The 22,767-nt window shown below is 40.2% G+C and overlaps 1 protein-coding gene across 1 annotated transcript in view; it reads left to right on the top strand.

Annotated features, from left to right (window-relative positions):
• WDR33 (WD repeat domain 33) overlaps nucleotides 1-20,907 on the top strand; it is a 79,618-nt gene extending 58,711 nt beyond the window's left edge. The window contains exons 17-23 of the mRNA XM_054982833.1: nucleotides 651-1,661; nucleotides 3,208-3,310; nucleotides 4,420-4,879; nucleotides 12,825-12,991; nucleotides 13,127-13,207; nucleotides 14,060-14,248; nucleotides 19,397-20,907. Of these exons, the coding sequence (XP_054838808.1) occupies nucleotides 651-1,661; nucleotides 3,208-3,310; nucleotides 4,420-4,879; nucleotides 12,825-12,991; nucleotides 13,127-13,207; nucleotides 14,060-14,248; nucleotides 19,397-19,626 (2,241 nt within the window). The 3' untranslated portion in view covers nucleotides 19,627-20,907. The remainder of the gene's footprint in view (nucleotides 1-650; nucleotides 1,662-3,207; nucleotides 3,311-4,419; nucleotides 4,880-12,824; nucleotides 12,992-13,126; nucleotides 13,208-14,059; nucleotides 14,249-19,396) is intronic.
• The last annotated feature ends 1,860 nt before the right edge of the window (nucleotides 20,908-22,767 follow it).

Below are 22,767 nucleotides of genomic sequence, written 5' to 3'. Positions count from 1 at the left end.
ATAATCATTTATATTGAATAAATTATACTACAGAACATTGTGGAAAAGATTTCTTTCCTCCTGACAAATCTCTAATTGACTGATGTACAGTCATTATATGGTTAAAGTTTTTGATAGAGAACTGAATCCTTTCCTTGCCATTTTATTTTCAGATGTATTCTGTAGTCAGTATACTTTGGTTTCCAAAACTTCTTAAATAGTGCTTGTATGCATGAATCATTATTATTTAGCTAGAGGCCCCCAAGGCATCCATGGGAGAGTGGACAGTTTGGAAATCCCCTTACTGACATCATCAACCTTTCCCTCCAGAATTTTAAAATACCTCAAGATCTCCATTAGCCCAATTTCCCTGTCTTCCCAGGTTTTTTTCTTCCCCTTTTAACTGACTCTGAACTGCCCTCAGCATTCAGTGCCTCTCAGGGAATGCAGCGCCATCATCCGACCTTTTTAAAGGGTTTTAGCGGGGAGCTCATTTTATGATTTGTCTTTTGATACACACATGACTATATTTTTGTTTATCTTTGAATATTTAGAAACCTCTGTGTCTTGAGGGGGAGGGGGTTGGTTTCTCTGCCTTCCTTATTTGCATGCGGAACCTATTTTACTATTAGATTGTTATTGTTGTTGTTGTTATTGTTATTATTTTGCAGCAAATGAAGATTGAGAGGCTTGCACAAAAACAAGCAGAGCAAGGTCAGCCACAGCCTCCTGCAGGAGGACCTGTTCATGGACCCCAGCATTTCCCAGGGCAAGGTCCAATGTCTCAGGTGCCTCAAAGCTTTCAGCAGGCCCATCCACCTCAGCAGACGCCAATGAATATGCCTCAAATGGGACCACCTGGGCCACAGGGACAGTTCAGACCTCCAGGCCCTCAAGGACAAATGGGGCCACAAGGTCCTCCTTTACACCAAGGAGGTAGTGGCCCACAAGGTTTTGGGCCACAAGGACCTCCACAAGGAATACCAAGACCTCAAGAGCTTCATGGACATCAAGGAATGCAGAGACATCCTGGTCCTCATGGGCCAATGGGGCCTCCAGGGCCACCTGGTCCACAGACTAGTTCTGGTCCTCAAGGACACTTAGGCCCACAAGGCCCACCTGGCCCTCAGAGTCATATAGGACAACAAGGCCCACTTGGGCCACAAGGCCACTTAGGTCCTCAAGGACCACCTGGTCCTCAAGGACCACCTGGTCCAAGAGGGATGCAAGGTCCTCATGGAGTGCAAGGAGCTCAAGGGATGCAGGGTCCTGTATCTCAAGGGCCTCTCATGGGACTTAATCCAAGAGGCATACAGGGACCTCCAGGGCCACGAGAGAACCAAGGACCTGGTCCACAAGGGATGATGATGGGTCATCCATCACAAGAAATGAGAGGACCTCATGGTTTACTGGGACATGGTCCACAAGAGATGAGGGGTCCCCCACCTCAGGGTTCAATGATGGGGCCTCCACAAGAATTACGAGGGCCACCAGGTGCACAAGGACAGCAGGGACCTCCACAAGGTGCTATAGTAGGACCTCAAGGAAACATGCCAGGGCCATCAGGGCCTCAAGGACAGCAGAATCCTTCAAGGGGGCCACATCCATCGCAGGGCCCTCCACCTTTCCCTCAGCAGAAAACTCCGTTGCTTGGTGATGGTCCTCGGGCTCCGTTCAATCAGGTATGACTGGTAATGATATTCTTTGTGGTATATGTTTCTGGGAGGACAATATCTTTTTAAAATATGTGATTATTTAAAATTTATAAACACAAAATTTTCAAAATTGCTAATAATTCCACGGCAAGATAAGTTAGATGAAATTTGGAGCACACATCTTACTCTTTATTGTGGAATATGGCAGTATGATTTATAATTATTAATAATTATTGTTTAATAATTATTAAAATGAAGCTCACAGTTACTCTGAAGCCATAAAGAATATAAAATAATAGTAGTGCATCAGCGTTTGCAAGAATTTTTTAAATGGTAATCTCTATTAATGGCCACATTTCAAAGTACCAGGGTCCTGCCAGCTGGACTTTAAAAAAAAATTTTTTTTTTCAAGTGCAGTCTCCTGCATCACTTCAGAAGTTACTTTTGAAGCTTGGAATATTTGTAAAGCAGTGTTTGATGTGAGGTTTATGAGGTACCCCTTGCAATTTGCTCAAGCAGTATTGAACTCATAGCCCACATGGTCCAAACGATAAGATGGCTTTTGTACTGTTACGTTTTAGTATTACCAGATTTTTATACTTCAGTTGAGCAACAAAATATTTTCATACTTGTTTTTATTTTGGAGTCATACTTCTGTCTAGACAAATTACTGCAGAATACACTAAAACTGAATTATTGCTGTGTTATAACAAAACACAATCTACTTATATGAGTGGTGAGATGTTTGTTGAGAGCTGATGGAATGAGAAGGAGGAAGTTGCCAGTTGGAGGATCCATGAAGAAATAACAGTCAAGGGTGACCTAGGCTGTAGCTCAGCTTGCAGCATGTTGTAGGGTGTGTGGCGGGCTGCAGTGGGGCTATTATGAATGCTTCCTTTTGAGTATTCTTACCTCTTGCAAGGTGTTGTAGTCCATTTCTTATCCTAACCCTTAGGAAGGTGATGGTGTCAGGAGGTGCCTACTCCTCTGAATGATTGGGATGAGCAAAATTATTTTGAGTCCCTGTTTTATGAGGGAGACTTGGTTCTTCCAGGTCCAAGTGATTTGTTTGTAAGTCCAAAATTTATACTGCTGAAGGAGAGGAAAACTACAAACTCTTCTAAGAATTCTCTAGATTTGCTTTTTTTGTTTGTGTGTAAAATGACCAGAAGGAGAAGAAAGTCCATTGTTTTTACGGAAGCCAGGAACTCTGGATTCTCTGCAGGGCTACTTGGGGCCTGTCTGTTTTGGTACCTGCCCTTGGATCCTGTTTTGGAACATCGCTATTCAGCCTGCTTTCATATGAGAAAGGGAATTTGAACATGCTGTAAATCGATAGGAGAGCAAGCAGATTCACTTAGGAGTAGATCAGGATGTACACTTGGGAGTGAGGGGCAAGGTCCTGTATCTGTGGCATCCTACTAGAGTAGATGCCCTTTTTGAATTGTTTGACCTTTTTTTTTAGCCCAAGGAAAGTTAATATATCCTGCCAGCTGTCCTTCCTACTGAGAAGCAGTTTTCATAAGCTGATCTTCTCTGTTTCATTAACTCCTCTTTTATATTGAACTTACAGGAAGGACAGAATCCAGGTCCTCCACCATTGATACCAGGTTTGGGGCAGCATGGGGGACCTGGCCGTCATGGGCCTCACAACCAAGGACCGGGTGCTAATAAAGGTAATTAAACATACTTCTTTCTTAGAATAAAAAGCCTTAAGCTACATGAAATTGCCAAACAAGTCTTGTCAATAAATAAGTCTTCAGTGCTGTATTTGGGGCGAGGGGAATGGTGCACAGGCTATATAAGGCAATGCTATGTGTTTGTTTCAAATTGTACCCTGCCTTTTGGGTATTTAAAGTCACTCAACATTCCTAACAACAAGATACATAAATGTTACTAAAACATTGGAAAGTTGGAAAGAAAAAGTAAGGTTAAATCATTATAAAACAATATAACTCACACACCAACAGCATGCAAACATCTTGCAAAAGTAATAAATAATCTAGGTAATTAATTCCCATAGTTTCCCAAAGCCTATACTTAAAATTGTCAATGTTCCAGCAAGCTCTGAGATACCCTGGGCTCAGGCTGTTTCAGACAATGAAGATTAATACAGATACTTTGAGTTGTGATCAGAATTAGACTGGTAACTAATTCAGCACTTTCTGTCCTGGAGTTATATATTCCAAATAAATAGCTCTAGTAAAATGGCATATTAATTCTGAGCCAGCTCCCCAAGACATCCTCAACTACAGCCTCTCATAACATGCATTACTGGAATGCTCTCTGAAAGTTATTGTGGCACGATAAGTGATAGTAGCAAATGCCAGTCTTCCAGAAAAGGACATAACTGGCAAAAACACACTTAGCTGACAATTAATTTTACTGACATCAAATGCATGCTATGTGTGTTGGTATAAATAGATTAATGCATGAAAAGACAACCAGCTGAAATTGCAAATCTGAAATGAAGAATTAAATTGCTTCTGTGAAAGCAACAGAAAGGAAAGGAATATATGCAAGGTCCTAGATGCACAGTATAATAAAAGAACAAAATGTTTAAAATAACCTTTGCTGAAACAGATTCTTGCAGTGGAATGCGGATAATGAGTTTAAATACTCTCTCAGGGAAGTAATGAGACAAAAATCTCAGATCATGGCCTTGAGTGGTAATAAACTGCTATCATTTCAGACACCTTTCATCTAGAAAATTAGAACATTGCAAGATAATTGTTTTTAAAGATTTGTCATTAAGAGAAATGTATGTGTATATGTATTTGTCAAGGTGATTCTCGTGGCCCACCAAACCATCACATGGGCCCTCTCTCAGAAAGAAGGCATGATCAGAACAGTGGTGGTCCTGATCATGGCCCTGAGAGGGGTCCCTTTCGAGGTGGCCAAGACTGGAGCGATGGTAGAGACAGTAGAGGCATGCAAGACAGACGAGGACCTCATCCAGATTTCCATGATGATTTTGACCGACCAGATGAATTTCGTGATGACTTCCATTCAGACAAACGATTTGGACACCGCTTACGTGAATTTGAGGGAAGGGGAGGCCCACCCCAAGAAGACAAATGGAGACGTGGTGGTCCAGGCCCTCCTTTCCCCCCAGATCACAGAGAATTTAATGAAGGAGATGGCAGGGGTCCAAACCGTGGACCTTGGGATGGACGGAGACCTTCAGATGAGCGATTTCCTCATGAACCTGAAGATGCACGGTACCGGGGAAGAAGAGATGAAAAGTAAGACCAATTTTTATTAACTGAAACAGATCTCTCCTGTTACATACTTTAACAAATCGAATTAATTTCAGAGAGATGAACATGTATACCCTTATGATAATTCCTTTATTTACAAGTCCATTCATTATTAAAAGATCATTTTGAAAGACACACTCTGTGGACAACAGTTCTCTCTGAGGACATCAAAAGAATAGGAAAACTCAGAATTAACAGAAAACTTGCAGATTTGTATAGGATATAGAAAGGGAAATCCATACCTTCTTGGATCCTATCCAAAGCAACTTTAGATTGTGACCAAACGTCTTAGTTATTTCCAGTGTTTTTCACTTTGCTGCATTACAAGTAGTTTGTACCATGATATTGGTTGCTCCATAAACTCAACAATAAGGCCCCTTGATCATGGAAAACTCATAATGCAATTCTCTTAGAACCAAGTATATGGTAATTAAAATGTAATGTGTTGTTCAGGCACAGTAAATACAAGCACAGTTCCACAAAATAATGTCATGGGGTTGGATTCACCCAGCTTTTCTTCTTGTGAAAAAGGAAGGGGTGGGGGTCTGCTTTGATTACCCAAAAAATGTTATGCTGGGTATGATAGGACTTGCATGTACAAATGCCATGTGGGACAAGGACATTAGTAAGGAGAGGAGCTGGGTGAAAAAGCTGGCTGTATCCAACCAGTGGCTTGTGTTTTGTTCCCAATGTCTTTTGAAAAGCAAAAAGAATATCAGGCAATATAAACCTTTAAAAGTTTTGACAAGGCAGAAGAAAGATATTCTCCTTCCCCATCTTTCTCTCATGCTTCTTTACCATGATCCAGCTAATCAGATATATGCATAGAAAGAAGTTTCTGACCGTACATTTTCTTAGTTGATTTGGGAGATGGCATAACTTACATGTGTATACGCATTTTCATTCCTTTGAAAGCAATATAGTACAAATTAAATCTGCATTTGCATGCACAATTAACTGCATACCAATTTATTTCCACTCCTGATCCAACTCAGGTGATCCACACTTCCTCATGCAGATATCCTTAATTGTATCCTAGCTCTGCTCAGCAGGAAAGGACTCAGCTCAAGCACAGAGTCTACAGTTGTCTTCCAGGCTTGCCTCCTATTCAGTTGCAGGGATAGAGATGTAAAATATCTGAATATTTTGAAGCCATTGTGGGGGAGGTGGCAGGTTTACATGCTGTAATGCTTTTTGAGACAAGGTTTATCTCATTCCATAAATAAACTGTAGTAAATTTTTCTCAGTACTCCTCCAAATTTTCAAGTTTTCCACTGGAAAAATGGAAGAAGTACTCAGACTTTTTTATGCTGTGCATTTTGAGTGTAAAAAGACTTGCCTCGTTCTAAAACTGAAAATATTTTATAGGAGTTTTTTCAGTGTTCCCCCAGTTTTTCCTATTTTCCATGAGAAAAATTGAAAACAGATCAATCCTTGGGGGAAAAGAAACATTTTTTTCCTGAATTTTTCCATTGTTTTCTTGGCCTTCACTTCAGTATGCATGGGCTGTCATTGTTCCTCTGCTCAAGCCAGGACACACCTGGCTGAAACAGAAGAATGGCTGCCCTAGCTGTCTAGTCCCTTTATGAAGCGCTCATCACTTGCAAGTTTGGAGTAGTTTTCCAAGAGCTAAAGCGTCTTTCTAGAAAACCAGGATTTTCCTAAAGTTGGGAAACTCTCCCCTGTTCCCACCGCTTTTACAAGAACACACTCAGAGCCTGTCCCTGGGCCCATTTTAATGCCCAGTGAGTCTGGACATTAGCACACCTTTTTTTAGTACTTGCAGTTGTTATGCTATAGAGACAGCAGTATGACTCAGTTTACTTAAGATTTTTTTTCTGATTACGTTTCTGTGATATCATTGCTGAGTGAAAACACAGTTATCTGATGTCTCAAACAAATTCATTTCATCATTCATCTCATTTTCATGACAAATCCAGAAGGGACAAATTTTGCATATTTCTAGCCTGTACAAATCTGAAGCAGTTACAAAACTCTGTTCATGCAGAGAACCGTGCTCTTGTTAATTTTTTCACACTTACTACAGTAACACCAGCAACTAAAGAGACAAATCACTTTTTAAATGGAATAAGGTGACCTCCTTTTAACAATGGCAAAGACTTTTTAAAAACCCAGTCTATATTTTCACTTGCCTCTCTTCACAAACATGTATTTTATAGGTTATAGATGAATGCCATTGGTGACATGGAGTTAGTGACATTCCTGTTTATACTGGTAAAAACTGCAGAATCTGTTACTTAAAATTCATGTGTAGTAGCATTAATGTCTTATTTCTGAAGCTTAGGTACAAATCTTTCCTTATTTTTGTGATTGTTCTTTTGTTCCTTTTACTTCAAATCTGTACAGCTCTTTCAGCTTTATGTGTGTCACTTAACTCTTTGAAATAATTTTTATTCTTTTTTAAATGTGTGCAAGATATTTAATAACCAAACAGAAGTAACATATAAACAATGTTTAAAAAGAAAGGGGAGCAGTACGTCTGCTGTAGAATCAATTTGATACCTGAAATGTCGAGCAAAATGTAAATGATTAACAACTAATATCTAGCACTTCAAGGAAAGCTGGTATGGTGATTTAGTTTTACAAGTGATGAACAGAGGAGCCAAAGAAAATCATATATGTACATTTCACATTTATACTGGGACAGATAAGAATGTCCAGAGTACCCTAGTGTAAACTGGAGAAGTTTTTAGCGTCATTAAAATAGCTAACAAAAAAAGGTTATGTATTGTCGAAGGCTTTCACAGCCAGAGAACGATGATTGTTGTGGATTTTCCGGGCTGGATAGCCGTGGTCTTGGCGTTGTAGTTCCTGACGTTTCGCCAGCAGCTGTGATTGGCATCTTCAGAGGTGTAGCACCAAAAGACAGAGATCTCTCAGTGTCACACTGTGGAAAAGAAGTTGACAGGTAATTTATATCTACTCAGGAAGGTAGGATTGGGCTGAGTCACCTGTAAGAGTTTCCCAGGGTGTGGAATGCTAATGGAGAGAGGCTTCACTGTATCCTGAGGAGGTTCTTTTGCATATGGATTGGTGCTTGATATGCTAATCTTCTCTGCCGGGCTATTGTCAGGTATAGAGTATTTTGTTAGCCTGGTGTTTTTCAGGACTGGAAACCATGCTCTATTCATTCTTAAGGTCTCTTCTTTCCTGTTGAAATTGTGCTTATGAATTTCAATGGCTTCCCTGTGCAATCTGATGAAGTAGTTGGAAGTGTTGTCAAGTATTTTAGTGTCCTGGAATAGGATACTGTGTCCTGTTCGAGTTAGGCTATGTTCAGCCACTGCTGATTTTTCCGGATGGCCAAGTCTGCAGTGTCTTTCATGTTCTTTTATTCTTGTCTGGATGCTACGCTGTATGGTCCCGATGTAAACTTGTCCACAGCTGCAGGGTATGTGGTATACTCCTGCAGAGGTGAGGGGGTCTCTACTGTCTTTTGCTGATCATAGCATCTGTTGTATTTTTCTGGTGGGTCTGAATACTGCTTGAAGGTTGTGCTTTTTCACAAGCTTTCCCATCTGATCAGTGATTCCTTTAATATATGGCAAAAACACTTTTCCTTTATGAGGCTGTTTTTCCTTAGTTGTTTGATTTATCCTTGGTTTAATTGCTCTTCTGATTTCATTTCTGGAGTAGCCATTTGCTTGAAGTGCGTGGTTTAGATGATTAGTTTCCTCGTTGAGAAAGTGCGGTTCACATATCCGTCTTGCACGGTCTACTAATGTTTTTATTATGCCTCTTTTCTGTCGAGGGTGGTGATTGGAGTTTTTGTGTAAGTACCGATCTGTGTGAGTTGGTTTCCTGTAGACCTTGTGACCTAACTGAAAGTTTGCTTTGCGGATAGCCAAGGTATCTAGAAATGGAAGTTTCCCCCCGCTTTCTTTCTCCATGGTGAATTGTATGTTCAGGTGGATATTGTTGAGGTGGTTTAAAAACTCCATCAATTCTTCCTCACCGTGGCTCCAAATGATAAAGATATCATCTACAAACCGGAACCAGACTGTAGGTTTGTGGGGTGCTGATTCTAGAGCTGTTTTTTTCTAAATGTTCCATGTAGAAGTTTGCTATAACTGGGCTGAGAGGGCTTCCCATGGCCACCCCATCCCTCTGTTCATAAGAATGAATAGAGCATGGTTTCTAGTCCTGAAAAACACCAGGCTAACAAAATACTCTATACCTGACAATAGCCCTGCAGAGAAGATTAGCATATCAAGCACCAATCCATATGCAAAAGGACCTCCTCAGGATACAGTGAAGCCTCCCTCCATTAGCATTCCACACCCTGGGAAACTCTTACAGGATGACTCAGCCCAACCCTACCTTCCTGAGTAGATATAAATTACCTGCCAACTTCTTTTCCACACTGTGACACTGAGAGATCTCTGTCTTTTGGTGCTACACCTCTGAAGATGCCAGTCACAGCTGCTGACGAAACATCAGGAGCTACAATGCCAAAACCACGGCTATACAGCCCGGAAAATCCACAACAACCAAAAAAAGGTTATGTTTTGCTTAATAAACCACAGAGAGAGAAAAGTGGCTGTTGAAGACCTTTAGACTCGTTACCATTTATCCAACCAATTTGATTGGAATTTTAAATGTTTTCTTTAAATGTGGATGCTGTATGTGTGTGTGTCTGTGGGTTTGTGTGTGGGAGAGAGAGATAATACTGCAGTTTTACTGTCCTTTCCTCTCTTGCATTCTTTTTCTTTCTGTTGTGCATGTTAGTAGGCCTGCCAATCTAAAATGTTAATTATAAGCAGCTTATAAAATGTATTGTTGAAGATGGCATTACCTGCCAACTTCTTTTCCACACTATGACACTGAGAAATCTCTGTCTTTTGGTACTACACCTCTGAAGATGCCAGTCACAGCTGCTGGCGAAACGTCAGGAACTACAATGCCAAGACCACGGCTATACAGCCCGGAAAATCCACAACAGCTTATAAAATGATTAAATTGCATTAAATGGTTGCTTGGACTAGGGTAATACCTTTTAATGATTAACACAGAGCCAGTAATAAGCAACAGACCTTATTAGAGGTCACTGCACTCAGTTAAATGATGCTGCATAATGTCTGTTCATGAATAAATCTGTTCAGTACATACTTGGCTCATGTTGGGAGATTATAAACAATTATTTCAAAATGTGCACCCCTTGCGAACCCAAAAGTGAAGCTTCCTGGAGTTTTCTGAAGTACCTCCTGCTCCTGTGAGCTATAGGAAAACCAGGATTGGCGCTTTACTTTGGGAAGAGGTGTTTGTGGAAGAAACAAGCGGTCACCAGGAAACACTGTCTTCCCAGTGTTCCCTAACGTAGGGCCTTGTGGCACTTAAGGGCCCTACGTTAGGGAACACTGACCTAGAGCCTCTATTGAATCAGTTGTTGCCATTTTTCACCATACAATTGGCTGTACTTGACAGTCTCTACAGACTGAGGATGTCATATGCTACTCTTTGGAATGATCAGTATGAAGAACAATATTATACCAATCTATTTGCATTTCAGGGACTGAAGCATGTTAAATTATATATTTAAATTATAAATATTTAAATTATAAAATTCCATTTTAGTTTGGGCTATGTGAATCACTATATCTTTTTACTAAACATAGTACATAGGAATCAAAAGTTTTGTTTGTAAGTTGGAAAAGAATATGAGAAGATAAATCTTATTCATATAATCCTTTTTATTAATTGTCCCTCTTTAATTAAATATTATGCAAGTTTATTCACCATTTTCCCAACCGTTATCCCGCAATTAACATAGAAAACAAACTGGAAGCACTTAAGTTTATGAGTTTCATTGCTGGTTCTGATAGCGTTTCAGGTTTTATTGATTGGTGGTATAAAGTGAGATGCAATCAATTGACTTTATTATTTGTCTTCAGTCAGATGTTTCATGAAGTTAAGAATGCTGTTATATGAGTGGCAGCCTACCTTTATTACTGCATCATGGGATCATCTGATAGCACTGGCCTTTGTTCCATAGCCATGCAGGAATCAAGGTCACATATACTCGCACCCTTCATTTAGGAACAGGTACCTCCTGCCTGGAAACACTCTCCAGAGAGCTTGTTCATGCTGTCTGGACAGGGAAAAGGCTGTAGAAGGAAGTTTGAGCAAATACATGGATGTGGTCATTACACTGGCATGTTTGCAGCTATCCAGGTATCAGAGCTCCCCCTGCATTTACTGTTTGAAAGCAGGACACTCATGTGATCTGGCGTGATCTGGCTCTGGTGTTTTCTAGAAAACAGAAGGGGATTACCCCCCCCCCCCCCCGCTATAAATTAGCATAGCTACTGTTCTAATAAGTTGAAATCCATGGTAATATTTGTATGGTTGGCCAGATTTGTTTTCTTTACCACTCAAATGTCAACTCTAATTAATTACAGATAAAGGTCCCTACATTCTTCAACACCATTTATTTGGGGAGAATGGTAACAAGTCAGGATGCCAAAACTTGGGATACTTGAAGGACCTGCCATGAGGCAGACTACACAGATTCTCTAGTGCATTCTTTGTTAAAACATTTCCCATCCTTTCAGCCTTTTCGGTCCTGGCCCCAGCCTGGTGAAATGCTCTATCTCATGAGATCAGGGCCCTGCAGGACTTGTTAACATTTCACCGGGCCTGTAAGACGGAGTTGTTCTGCCAGGCATATAGTTGATGCTAGGCGGTGCCCCCCCCCCGGCAGGGGGGAGGGTTAAACCATATGCCCTCCCATGTAATGTTGTTGTCCATCTTGTCATATTTTCATTCTGGGAAGAACTGCTGTATGGAGCGTCTAAATCAAATTATGTGCTGCCTTGTTTTTCTTTGCTCTGTGTGTGTGTGTGTGTGTGTGTGTGTGTGTGTGTAATTTTAATGACAAGATGTAGTATTTTATAATTTTACTGATTTTTAAAGGTGTTTTAAGCTGTGTTGTGATCCGCCCTGAGCCCGCTGATGTGGGGAGGGTGGAGTATAAATCCAATAAATTAAATTAAATTAGTATCATGAGTTGCTAAACTCATCCTCATCTCTATGGTATAGGATAGCTATATGGTTTTTCAGTTCAGATATCATGCCAAATCATAGTTTCCAAACTCTACCCATGGTTTCTGACTGTGGTTTGCCAGCCAGTTGTAAAACATGATTTGGCATGCCATCTAAATTGAACTACTAGTATGTTCAGACACCACAGACAACTCTCAATTTGTTCATATCGAAAAACAAGCCAGGAAAACTTCAGGTCTTTCCTACATGTGTACGCCCTCATGTGCCACACCAAGACTGAAGGCTGCCTGGTTCAGAAATAACAGTATGTTGTTATATTCAAATAAGGCAGTTTAATAAATCATTGCTTTATTTCTTGTCTGCAAACTTGGATTTTAAATCACAGTTTAGGTTCATGGCTTACGGGCAAGCTAATCCATTATGTGTTGTCACATCCAAAGTGGACAGTTTGACAGATTGCAGTTAATTTTAGACCAGGACATCTTCAATCTTGGTGCACCATATGATGAGAAGAGGGGCAACAAGAACCTCCTTGGTGATTTTCATTACCAATAAACTATGATTGGTCATGATGTCTGAATGTAGTAACTATGTTCTTCCATCATGAAATAAAAAATACTGAAAGTGTCTTTTTTTAGTTTGCTCTCTAAGCTAGAAGATTCTACAGTTGTTGTTTTTCAGATGGTTAATTTAAAAACTGTTTAACTGATTGAAAACCCTGTTTTTTTATTTGACAGATACCATCTGTCAAATAAAATTAATACCATCCCATTGTAACAGTTGCAGCTGTTATTTTTTAAAAGAGCTGTACTGTTTTTAAAGTTTACTGTGTTATTTGAGCCATGACCTTCTAAGCATGGAGTTCTATATAACCCAGATGTATTCGTACCTTTTTTCTTTGGTGCAGTTTCAGAAGAGGCACACCCTCAAGACACGAGAGCCGTGGACCCAGGGGGAGGGACAATTTTCCTGGGCCCGATGACTTTGTGCCAGAAGATAACTTTGACTCATCAGAGGAGAATACAAGAGGAAGAGACCATGGAGTCCGAGGACGAGGTCGGGGTACTCCAAGAGGTAAGGCAATGTTGTTGCTTGCTGGAGATGTGAAATTTCATACCTAGTTGAGGATGGTGGATACTGCAACTGGAATTTTGTTGATATAATTGAATTGCTCAAGCACCTGCACATTCTATGTCTGTTGTTATGCAGGGGGTCGAAAAGGTCTGCTTCCCACTCCAGATGAGTTCCCACACTTTGAAGGAAGCCGAATGGATGGAAATCGAGACCCAGGTAAAATTTGATTAATTTATGCAAGAGTAGCCATCATCAAATGTCTAATGTTGTTGCTCATTGTCTCCCACTTATATCTTAGTAGCTGCTTTCACTTCACAATTTTCCTATCTGAATAATCACTAAATGCCTTGGTGACCATAACAGAAAGGCTGGATATAAATGTTGTAAATAAATCTAAAAACACATCACTACATTTTTGTTTTAGCATTTTTCTGAATACTAAAAAAGACAGTATATGCTGTCATAATCTATGTCTCCCCTCTTTTGTGTTGTTTTATTACTGCAATATATATGAAACTAACCCCTGGCTTGCTTTTTCTGTCATAGTCCAGGGTTAGAACACTGTCTTAGAGCCCTCCAAGTAGCTTCTCCACCATCCCTTCCAAGACTCTCTGTCCTTGTTATCGCATCCACTTCCATGCACTATGAGCCTGCCAGCGATTGTATCCCACCTTTCTAAAAAATTGTGATCCATCTACAGTATGCAGTATGTTTTACTAACAATCCCATCCTCGCCCAAATATTGGCAGCTTGGATTCCCATTACATGGTGTTTTAATTCCCCTCCCCTAGAAGAACATGCTTGATTTCTTTCGAAGACCTAGAATTTAGTGATCTTACTGCAATGGCTGCTGTTCTTTTTCTTGTTCCCTAAGAGATATGTCCTCAATCTGTTTAACTGCCATCTCTTGCATTGTCTGATGAAGGCAAAGAAGGCAGCCTTACTTGAACAGGAGATGGAGAATATTTGGAACAGTCTGCATTGTGAAATTTTGTTTCTTCTCATAGGATTCTGTTTGTCAAACAAAATATTTTAATAATAATTCTTTGTGTGTTGCAACATGGTCAGGCCCTCGCCAGGATCACCCTCCTCATGATAGTCACTCTCCTGCCAGTCGAGAACGTTCTTCCTCAATCCAGGGGATGGACATGGCCTCATTGCCCCCTCGCAAGCGTCCTTGGCATGATGGACCTGGAACCTCTGACCATAGAGAAATGGACCATATCCAAGGAGGGCCTCCAGAGGAGAGAGGAAAGGGTAAGAATCATTCATTGAGAAACAGAGTTTCTTCAAGAAAAATAGCCTTTGAATCATAAGGGAGAACGCCAGTTTAAACAGTATTAATATTTATTATCTGTATAAAGCACTTAGTGTAGGCATTGTACAGTGCTGTGTAGAGATGAGAGTGTCAGACTAAGACGTGGGAGACCTAGGTTCAAATTCCATCTCAGCCATAAAACTCAGTGTTGGTGACATTGGGCTGGCCATTGTCAGCATTACCTGCCTCACATGGTGATTTTTAAGGTAAAATGGAGGAGAGGATAATGATGTATGCCACCCTGAGTTCCTTGGAGGAAAAGTGCGACAAAAATATATTAATTAAATGAATAGATTAAAATATGAATATAATAAATATAAATATTGTTCTCTTTACAGGATTAATTTTTATTCCACTTATCTAAAGCATATTTGAGCATGCTTACTAATTTCCCCTGTTCATTTTTCTAATTTGTGTTTTGTCACAAAGAACTTGCAACTAACAGCAAACACTAGGTCATTGAGACTCTAATGAAAACACATGAAACCACATTCCACAAAATTTTAGCTGCTATTTGTAGGTAACCACTAACCTTCCTGGCTCCCAAATCTTCTGGCATTCACTCACAAAAGGCTACTGCTTATTTCAGTGGGCTCACAAGAAGATAAAGAGTTGTGAAAGTTACTTTAGAAAACCAGATCTACAAACAGAAGCCATCTAACCATTTCTGCTTAACCCATGCTCTGTCAAAAACATTTTAGTACAAACATAAGAACTACCATTGCTGTTGTTAGCAGTAAATTAATGAAAAGATCCACTAAAAGGAGTTGCTTTTATCTTTGGAAAACCACAATAAATTTATAAGGCCTGCAGATAAATACCTTATTTTAAAGGCAAAAGTCATTAAGGCTGCAATTCGAATGTCACTACCTGGAAGGTATGAATATATAAAACTGCCTAATACTGAGAGAATATACCATTGATTCACCTAACTCAGTATTGTCTACACTGACTAACAGTAGCTTTCTAGAGTCTCAGGCAAAGAATGTTCTTGCCCAGCATCTGCTGACAGAGAGTTTTTAACTAGAGATGTCAGAGGATGAATCTGGAAGTTTTGGAATGTGAAGCATGTTTTCCCCCCCAGCCACCTCCTGTGACCCATTAATTAATTTGTTTGTTTTTATTTACTTCATTTGTATCCTACCTTTCTCCTCAGTGAGAACCCAAAGTGGCTTACATCATTTTCCTCTCCTCCATTTTATCCTCACAATAACCCTATGAGAGAGGTTAGGCTGAGAGAGCACGAGTGGCCCAAGATCACCCACTGAGCTTCTATGACAGATCCTAACCCCAGATCCTAACCCAGCCTACTATCCACTGTACCACATTGGCTCTGAATTACTTCTGAAAAAACATAACTAGGATTAGGCAGCAAAGCTAGAAGAATGCTAAGCGTTTCTGTAATTAGTTGTCAACAGTTGGGGAATACACAGAGTTGTGGGGGCATGTCATTTCCCCCTCCCCCACCATGTCCTCTTTCCCTTTCTTGTCCCCCATAGCGTCTCTCCTTTTCTTGCTTCCATTTCTCCCCCACCTTTGTCTACCCCCTGTCTTCCCTTCCCCCCCAACATTCTTTCACTTATGGACTAGGTGCATGGTGCCAGCTGAGCCAGGCTCAGTTGCATGGTGGGGGAACCGGCAAGGACTTGGGTGGGCACTTTTCCTCTTATCCCCATCCCCACACTATTTCCTCTTTCCCTCCTGGCAGCCTCCGTATGTTCACCTTTCCCTATGACCTTTCTCCTTCAAACCCACTAAATAACTTGCTCCCCCATCTTCATCTGTATTTCCTAATTTACTTCATTTGTACACTGCCTTTATCCACAATGGGGACCCAAAGCAGCTTACATCATTCCCCTTGCTTCTATATTATCTTCACAACAACCCTGAGAAGTAGGTTTGGCTGAGAGTGAGTAACTGGCTCAAAGTTACCCAATGAGTTTCTACAGCAGAGTGTTGATTCAGTCCTGGGTCTCTCAGGAGACGCTAACCACTACACTACACTGGCATTTGTGGGGAGAAGGGGCTGCTATTGAACAGTAGCAAGCAGCCAGGCCTGGGTGAGTCACGCAAGTCATGTGGTATCAAGTCATCTGGTCATTGCTTCTAGGGGCCTGGCCCTGATGAAACCTCCCTCAACTGCCCAAACAGTCCTGGAAAGGGCCCTGCCGTCCCCCGGCCTTTTCCTTACAGAAAACAAGCCTGGAATACTGGCTAAACTGTTGTGGTTGCCTAGCAGCAGCCACTGAAAGCATCTGGATAAAACTACAGGCCTTTTATCCTTTTTTTTAAAAAAAGAATGCATTTTTTTTAGATTTCAGATTTTTCTGCAAACCTGGGTCATTTTTCAGGTGTGTAGGAAGATCTGTCCTGTCCATTCATGGCTCCAGTCCCTGGATTTAAGTATCTTTAGATCAGGGCCACTTGGCTATTGCAGGGTTTTTTTTCTGGGAAAAGAGGTGGTGGAACTCTCAAGTGGCAAGCGGCTTCAGGATTTGGGTATTTAAACGCTTTGGTATGCTCCTTAAAGATTCGGGAATCTTTACGGAGCACACCGAAGCTCAAAGCAGCACTTTTCTTGCCATTTGTAAATGGCAATAAAAGTATTGCTTTCAAACGCCAGCCATATTTCAGCTGATGGGAGTGAAATCCCCCTCCTTTCAGCTGAAAAAAACAGTGGGTCATTTGAAAGCAGCAACACTTTTCTTGCGGCATCATACCACAAGAAAAGTGTCGTGGCAAGAAAAGTTTCTGTTTTCAAATGCCCCACTGCTTTTTTCAGCTGAGGGGAGGAGGGGGTTCCTTCTCCCTTTCCTGTCAGCTGAAAAAGCTGCTGGCATTTTAAAACAACTTTTTTCAGCTGTTGGGAGGGGGAATCCCCCTCCTGTCAGCTGAAAAAAGCTGCCGGCTTTGAAAGCAGCAACACTTGGGCTGCACAGGGAGGAAACGGGATCAGGGGGGCAAGGCCACCAGGCATGTGATTACTTTCAAGAGGTGCCGGAACTCTGTTCCACTACGTTCCCCTGGAAAAAAGCCCTGGCTGTTAGTGTATAAGATGTATAGGCTTATTTTTCCCAGATGTGAACAGCATCTTTAGCTGCCTTTGTAGCTAATTGCAGGTTCCGGGAGATGATTTTGATTGGGGATACAATTAAACACCCCCCCATCACTTCCCGTTTGCCAGTTTTCAGAGCAGTTGTCTGGGCCTGCTAATTATAAAAACAAATGTGGGATAGCCTGATTGTGAATCTTCTATGTCACATGTAGTTTGGCCTTGCCTACCAGAGCTGCAGTGATGCAAATTCTGTGCATCTGAATGACAGATGAGGAGAAAGTGGAGCTGTGCTTACTGTGGTAATGCTGAGATACAAGTATGAAAAAGTCACTGTTGTACAACAGCTCCCACCCCCAGTGCTTTTGCACTGCCTCCACAGCTGTGAGCTTTATTATAAGTTGCATATGATTTGATGATACAGTGAGAGAAAATAATGTTAAGAGTATATAGCTCATGACCATATTGCATTAAATTGATAGATAAGGACCATGCCACAAAATTGGTGAAAGATAGTTTTCAAGTATGTTGCCAGTTACTGGTTGCTCACAGTGATACAACCATTACAAAATTCATCACTGTTCTGTCTGATAAATTTCTCTTGACCCTCCCTTTTTAAAAAAGCAGATCATATTTTTAAACCATGTCATAGACATTTCTGTGTGGGAAACATAAGAACATGCTGTGGAGTGAATGACTCATATTTATGGGCAATGTGAAGCAGAAGATGAGGCACTACCTCTATCACTGCCCATTATTAAGAGCTGAGAAAAAATGTATACATGACTACTAATAAACGGTAGAGAGCAGCCAGATTTGTGAAAAGGGTGCAAGTGATGGACAAAGGCAGCATCTGTGGGAGAGTTTACACTCAAACTTTAAATCTCTGAACTGCCACACTTTAAATTTTAATTTTAAGCAGTTGCTGTTCTACAATAGGGGATCTCTCTGTAAGATACTTACGGCTTTCAGGTTGCCCTTCTACTCCTCAGCCATCACCTGCAGCATACTGCTATAGACTATCTGCTACAGTAAAATACCTGCCAGACAGAGAGCTGGTGTTTGCAAAAATTATATGTGGTTGCTTTGATGGCTTCATTTGTGGAATCTTGTTATTCCTTTTATCAGAATATATTCATCAGAATCAGAATATATTCATTCTTCACCATATAATGAGTTTTCAGGTGACTCATCTGGTCACCTGGATCAAGTAAAAATTACTCTCAGGCAACCAAGTGAGAGAGAGCCCTGTGTGTAGCTTTCCATATGATGCTCTCATTCTCTTCCTTGAAGGAAAGGAGAAATTGTTCAGCAAGCAGCCCCCAATAAAGCTCTGTATAAGGTCTCTACATTCTGAATGCAAAGTATGGGACTGTGTGTCTGTCTCCCTTCCTGCCTTCCTGGAAGCCTGAGAGAGCCAAATAGGTATGCTGATTCCTGAGCTGAATCTCAATCTTCTGAAGACTGCATGCTAGGCTGTCTCTCTGCCACTAGGAGGAAGGACGACAGGACATTCTCACATACTTCCTCCAAATGAGAGCTCTGTCTTAAATAGAGTGCCATTATAATACAATGTGTTGGCTGATTGATCACACCTACTTGTTCTGTCCCTCAGAAAGCAAGATCCACTAATTTCCCTCAAGAACACAAAAACAAGTTCTAATATAATGTCTTGCTGCTTTGTTTATTCTGTTTCTTCTCCCTTGGGGGGGAAGGGGTAGAAACAGGTCAGTTCTATCTGTATTTACCCAGCTGGCCAGTACAGGCTGACTACTTCTGCCTTCTCTCTATGTGCAAAAGAGAGAATGGAAGACCATACTTGACCTCCATAGTAAATTTGTGGGGTGGCTGAGGCCAGTGGATCATGGTGGATAACCAAATAATCATTGTACTTTTCCAGTAATGATTGCACAAATGTTTTTATTTGCCTTTGTGGGGACATTACATCTACATTTTATATAGAGGCTGTATTTAGTCATTATTTTTAAAAACTCCAGATTAAAGGAAAATGTAATGCTCTCTGTTCTTATTCTAGGGCGTGGGAAATCAGGACCTTCACAGAGAATGTCAAAATCTGGGAGATCCAGCTCTTTAGATGGAGAGCATCATGATGGATATCATAGAGAAGAATCCTTTGGTGGACCTCCAGGAGGCAGTAATCCTTCCAGAGGAGGAAGGAGTGGAAGTAACTGGGGAAGAGGAAGTAATATGAACTCAAGCCAGTCAAGGCGAGGAGCTTCTAGAGGTGGCGGAAGGGGTCGATAGAAGAGGTTATGACTGGGCAAGACCCAGTCTTTCTAGGACAGTATTTAAATACATCTGTTGCAGAATCATTGAGAAAGTAATTCTGCAATCCCACAAACCTGGACTCTAAATGGAGATACATGAATGTGCATTAGTTCCTAAAGAGGTCTTTTCAAAGATTAAATGCCAGCTAGTAATGCTATCACAACTGGCTTTGTTTCATTCTCCTCTCCATCCCAACCCCAACACTTCCATATTTCCTACATTGATTTTTGAATATAAAAGCTGGATTTTTTTAGTGTTGTGAGACATGGAGCACCTCCACAGATTTCAGTTCATGTCCAGAAGAACTTGTTTCTATATGTACAGTTGTCAGGAAAAAGTTAAGTTGTTTTTGTATGAATACAGAATGCAATTTGTCCAAAAATTAACAAATGAATTGAGTGTGATTTTTGTTTATACATGTTTTCATATCTCACTAGAGAAATCATCTTCCTTCTAGAATTTCTATATGGTAACGTTGTGTACACTAAGCCATTCAACTAATTCTTAATTATGTTTAGTTACAAAACCATTTAAGCCACACAGATGCTGTTCATATGATGAAAGATTATGCAGATTTCCCTCTGGCCTTAGTTGACAGCTCTAAACACTGATGGAAGCGAGCTCCTACCCTGTAGAACTGTAAACAGCCAAAGGAGGACTTTCATCCATATGTTACCTCAGTATGTAAACTCATCCATTGTCTACATTTACATAATGTAATGAAAATATCCACTTGTACCTATCAGCTCCATATAGTAGTTACTACCTAATGTTTGATAAGGAGACTGTGATCACTTACAGTTCATCAATCTATCCTATTGAGCTGCCTCCGCTTTTACCAAGAATGGTGTAAGCCCCAGAAAAGCAATGAAAGACCTACCATAAACTGTTAAAAGGTGACTAAGCCTTAATAAATACTGTTAGACAGTGGCCAGCTTTTATTTTAGAGATACTACCTGTAGTCTTCTATATTGAATTGCTGCAAAAAAAAGGGTTCTAATACTTTGGTTTCTGAAAAGTAGTAATTTAACCAGCAATTCCCAAAGGAAATTTTATTATTTGTTTGTTCAATCAGCAAAACTTCAACACCCACTGTCAAGAAAGTAGTGGCTAGCTACAATCTGGAACATTCTGAATATTTAATTTAGCCAGCAGAAGGGAACGTAAGACTTTTCCCCCAAGTTCGGTAGTTTCATTCCCTTGCAGTATTGTGTCTGTTTATTACTTTTTATTTTGCAATAAAATATTCTCAGTTGAGGTGTTTGTCATCCACCATTCTAACATTAAGACAGTTTGATTTTTCCCATCAGTCTGTTGTGTAACTCTTTTGCATGTTTACTTGGAGGTAATTCTCACTGGGATTGTCCCAAGTATAAGTAGGATTGGGCTTAAGTACTTCTTGATTGCCTCTATGACTACCCAGACTTGTGAGGTTATTTGAAGTAACTGTCAGACTATCAATTAAACCACTGTTTTTCAGGAAATACCAGTTTGGAAACTATGGATCTAGCATGGTCAGGAAAATACATTAGGAATTTAATCTTTTAATAAAAAATAACCCTTAGTAGGATCATTAATACACCAGGGAAACATTTAAAAATGCTATCCTTCTGTTTGAATTCAGTTTGTTAGCATATATAATAACCATCCTCATCCAGTCTTAAAGAAAAAATGTGGTTTTCCTTATACCATAGTTAATTTTAACCTGTTAGGACATTGCAGTCTTATCAACTTCTAATCCAAAAATAGCATGTAGGAGGTCAGGGTTGACTACAGCAAGCTAAGCCTGTAAGAAAAAAATGTAAGTTGGCATTTTCAGAATTAACAAGAATCTAACAAAACGTGCTTCATGGACACCTTTTGATTTAAGTTGTCTGCTGTACAAATAAAGAACATTGCTAAGCATTGCAATCTTATGACAGGCCACAACCCCTTGGCTTTACGCTTCCAATTAATGTATCAGATTCAGAATGTTAATGGGGAGACATCACAGCAAATATCCATAAACCAACAAAACAGTCAATGTTTCTGTCTTGCATTTCTCCATTCCTCTTTAGATTATGAATTATCCCAATAATGAAGACTGCCTACTTCAAAGGAAAAACACTTGCCATAGATTAACATTATGTTGGAAATGTTTGTATGTTCTGCCTAAAATATTGTTAAAGGCAAACTCCTCAGTTGTAGGGGTAGTAGAGCTTCTTCCATGTATACAGGTAATTTTCACAAGTGAAGACCTGATAGCATTTAAATCTATGAAAATGTTTAAAGCCAGCGCAGACATAACACTAGTTCTCTTCTAATCCTGGTTAGGAGCTGATCTTGACATTCTTCTACCTCCCATCCCCTCCTTGAGAAGAATTCTTCCTTAATTACAGTTAAGGGAGAAACAATCAACCACAATAATTTCTACAGCTGATTTGTAAATTACAATCATTTAACTAGAATCTGAAACCACAGTGTAATGTTGGGTTCAGATCCTAGTTAAACGGATCCCTGGCTAGTACTAACCATGATTCTCTTTTGTACTATTGCATTGCTTAATAGCAATTACAGTTAGGGGAGAATTCAGTGTTGGCTGGGAAAGAAGTTCATATTTCTATAGCTAACTCAAAGTAGCAGTGATTAATGAAGAGAGAATGTCATGCTTGCACTGGCTCTTAAACTAATCCCATAGATAAAAGGGGGCTGCTGTATTTTTCTTCTCCTTAGAATTTGCTTAATCATTATACTTGCTGCTCTCCAGAAATAGTATGTATTTCAGTGAAATATTAACAACACTCCAAACAAAATTTGTCAGATCATACCTCAAATGGACATGAATATTTCTAACTACACTTATAAATCCCTAAACATCCTGTGTATAATGTGCACTGACTCCTGTGATACAGTTCTTGTTGATGTAAAAGAAAGATGGTCTGAACTGAACACAGAAAGATGGGGAGTTGCCAGATTTCATGCAACAATGATGCATTACTAAGAAGTGATTATAGCCACTTTCAGGTCCCAACAGACCTGAAAGTTTACTTACTTACTTGCTTACTTTATAGCCTGCCTTTCTTACTGAAACTCAAAGTGGAGTACAGGTTGTAAAAAGATACAATCAAATATCTTGAG

Source organism: Eublepharis macularius, chromosome 6, assembly GCF_028583425.1.
Source record: "Eublepharis macularius isolate TG4126 chromosome 6, MPM_Emac_v1.0, whole genome shotgun sequence".
Lineage (NCBI taxonomy): Eukaryota > Metazoa > Chordata > Lepidosauria > Squamata > Eublepharidae > Eublepharis > Eublepharis macularius.
Note: the sequence above shows the minus strand (reverse complement) of the source record. Positions and strands in the feature narration are given on the sequence as shown.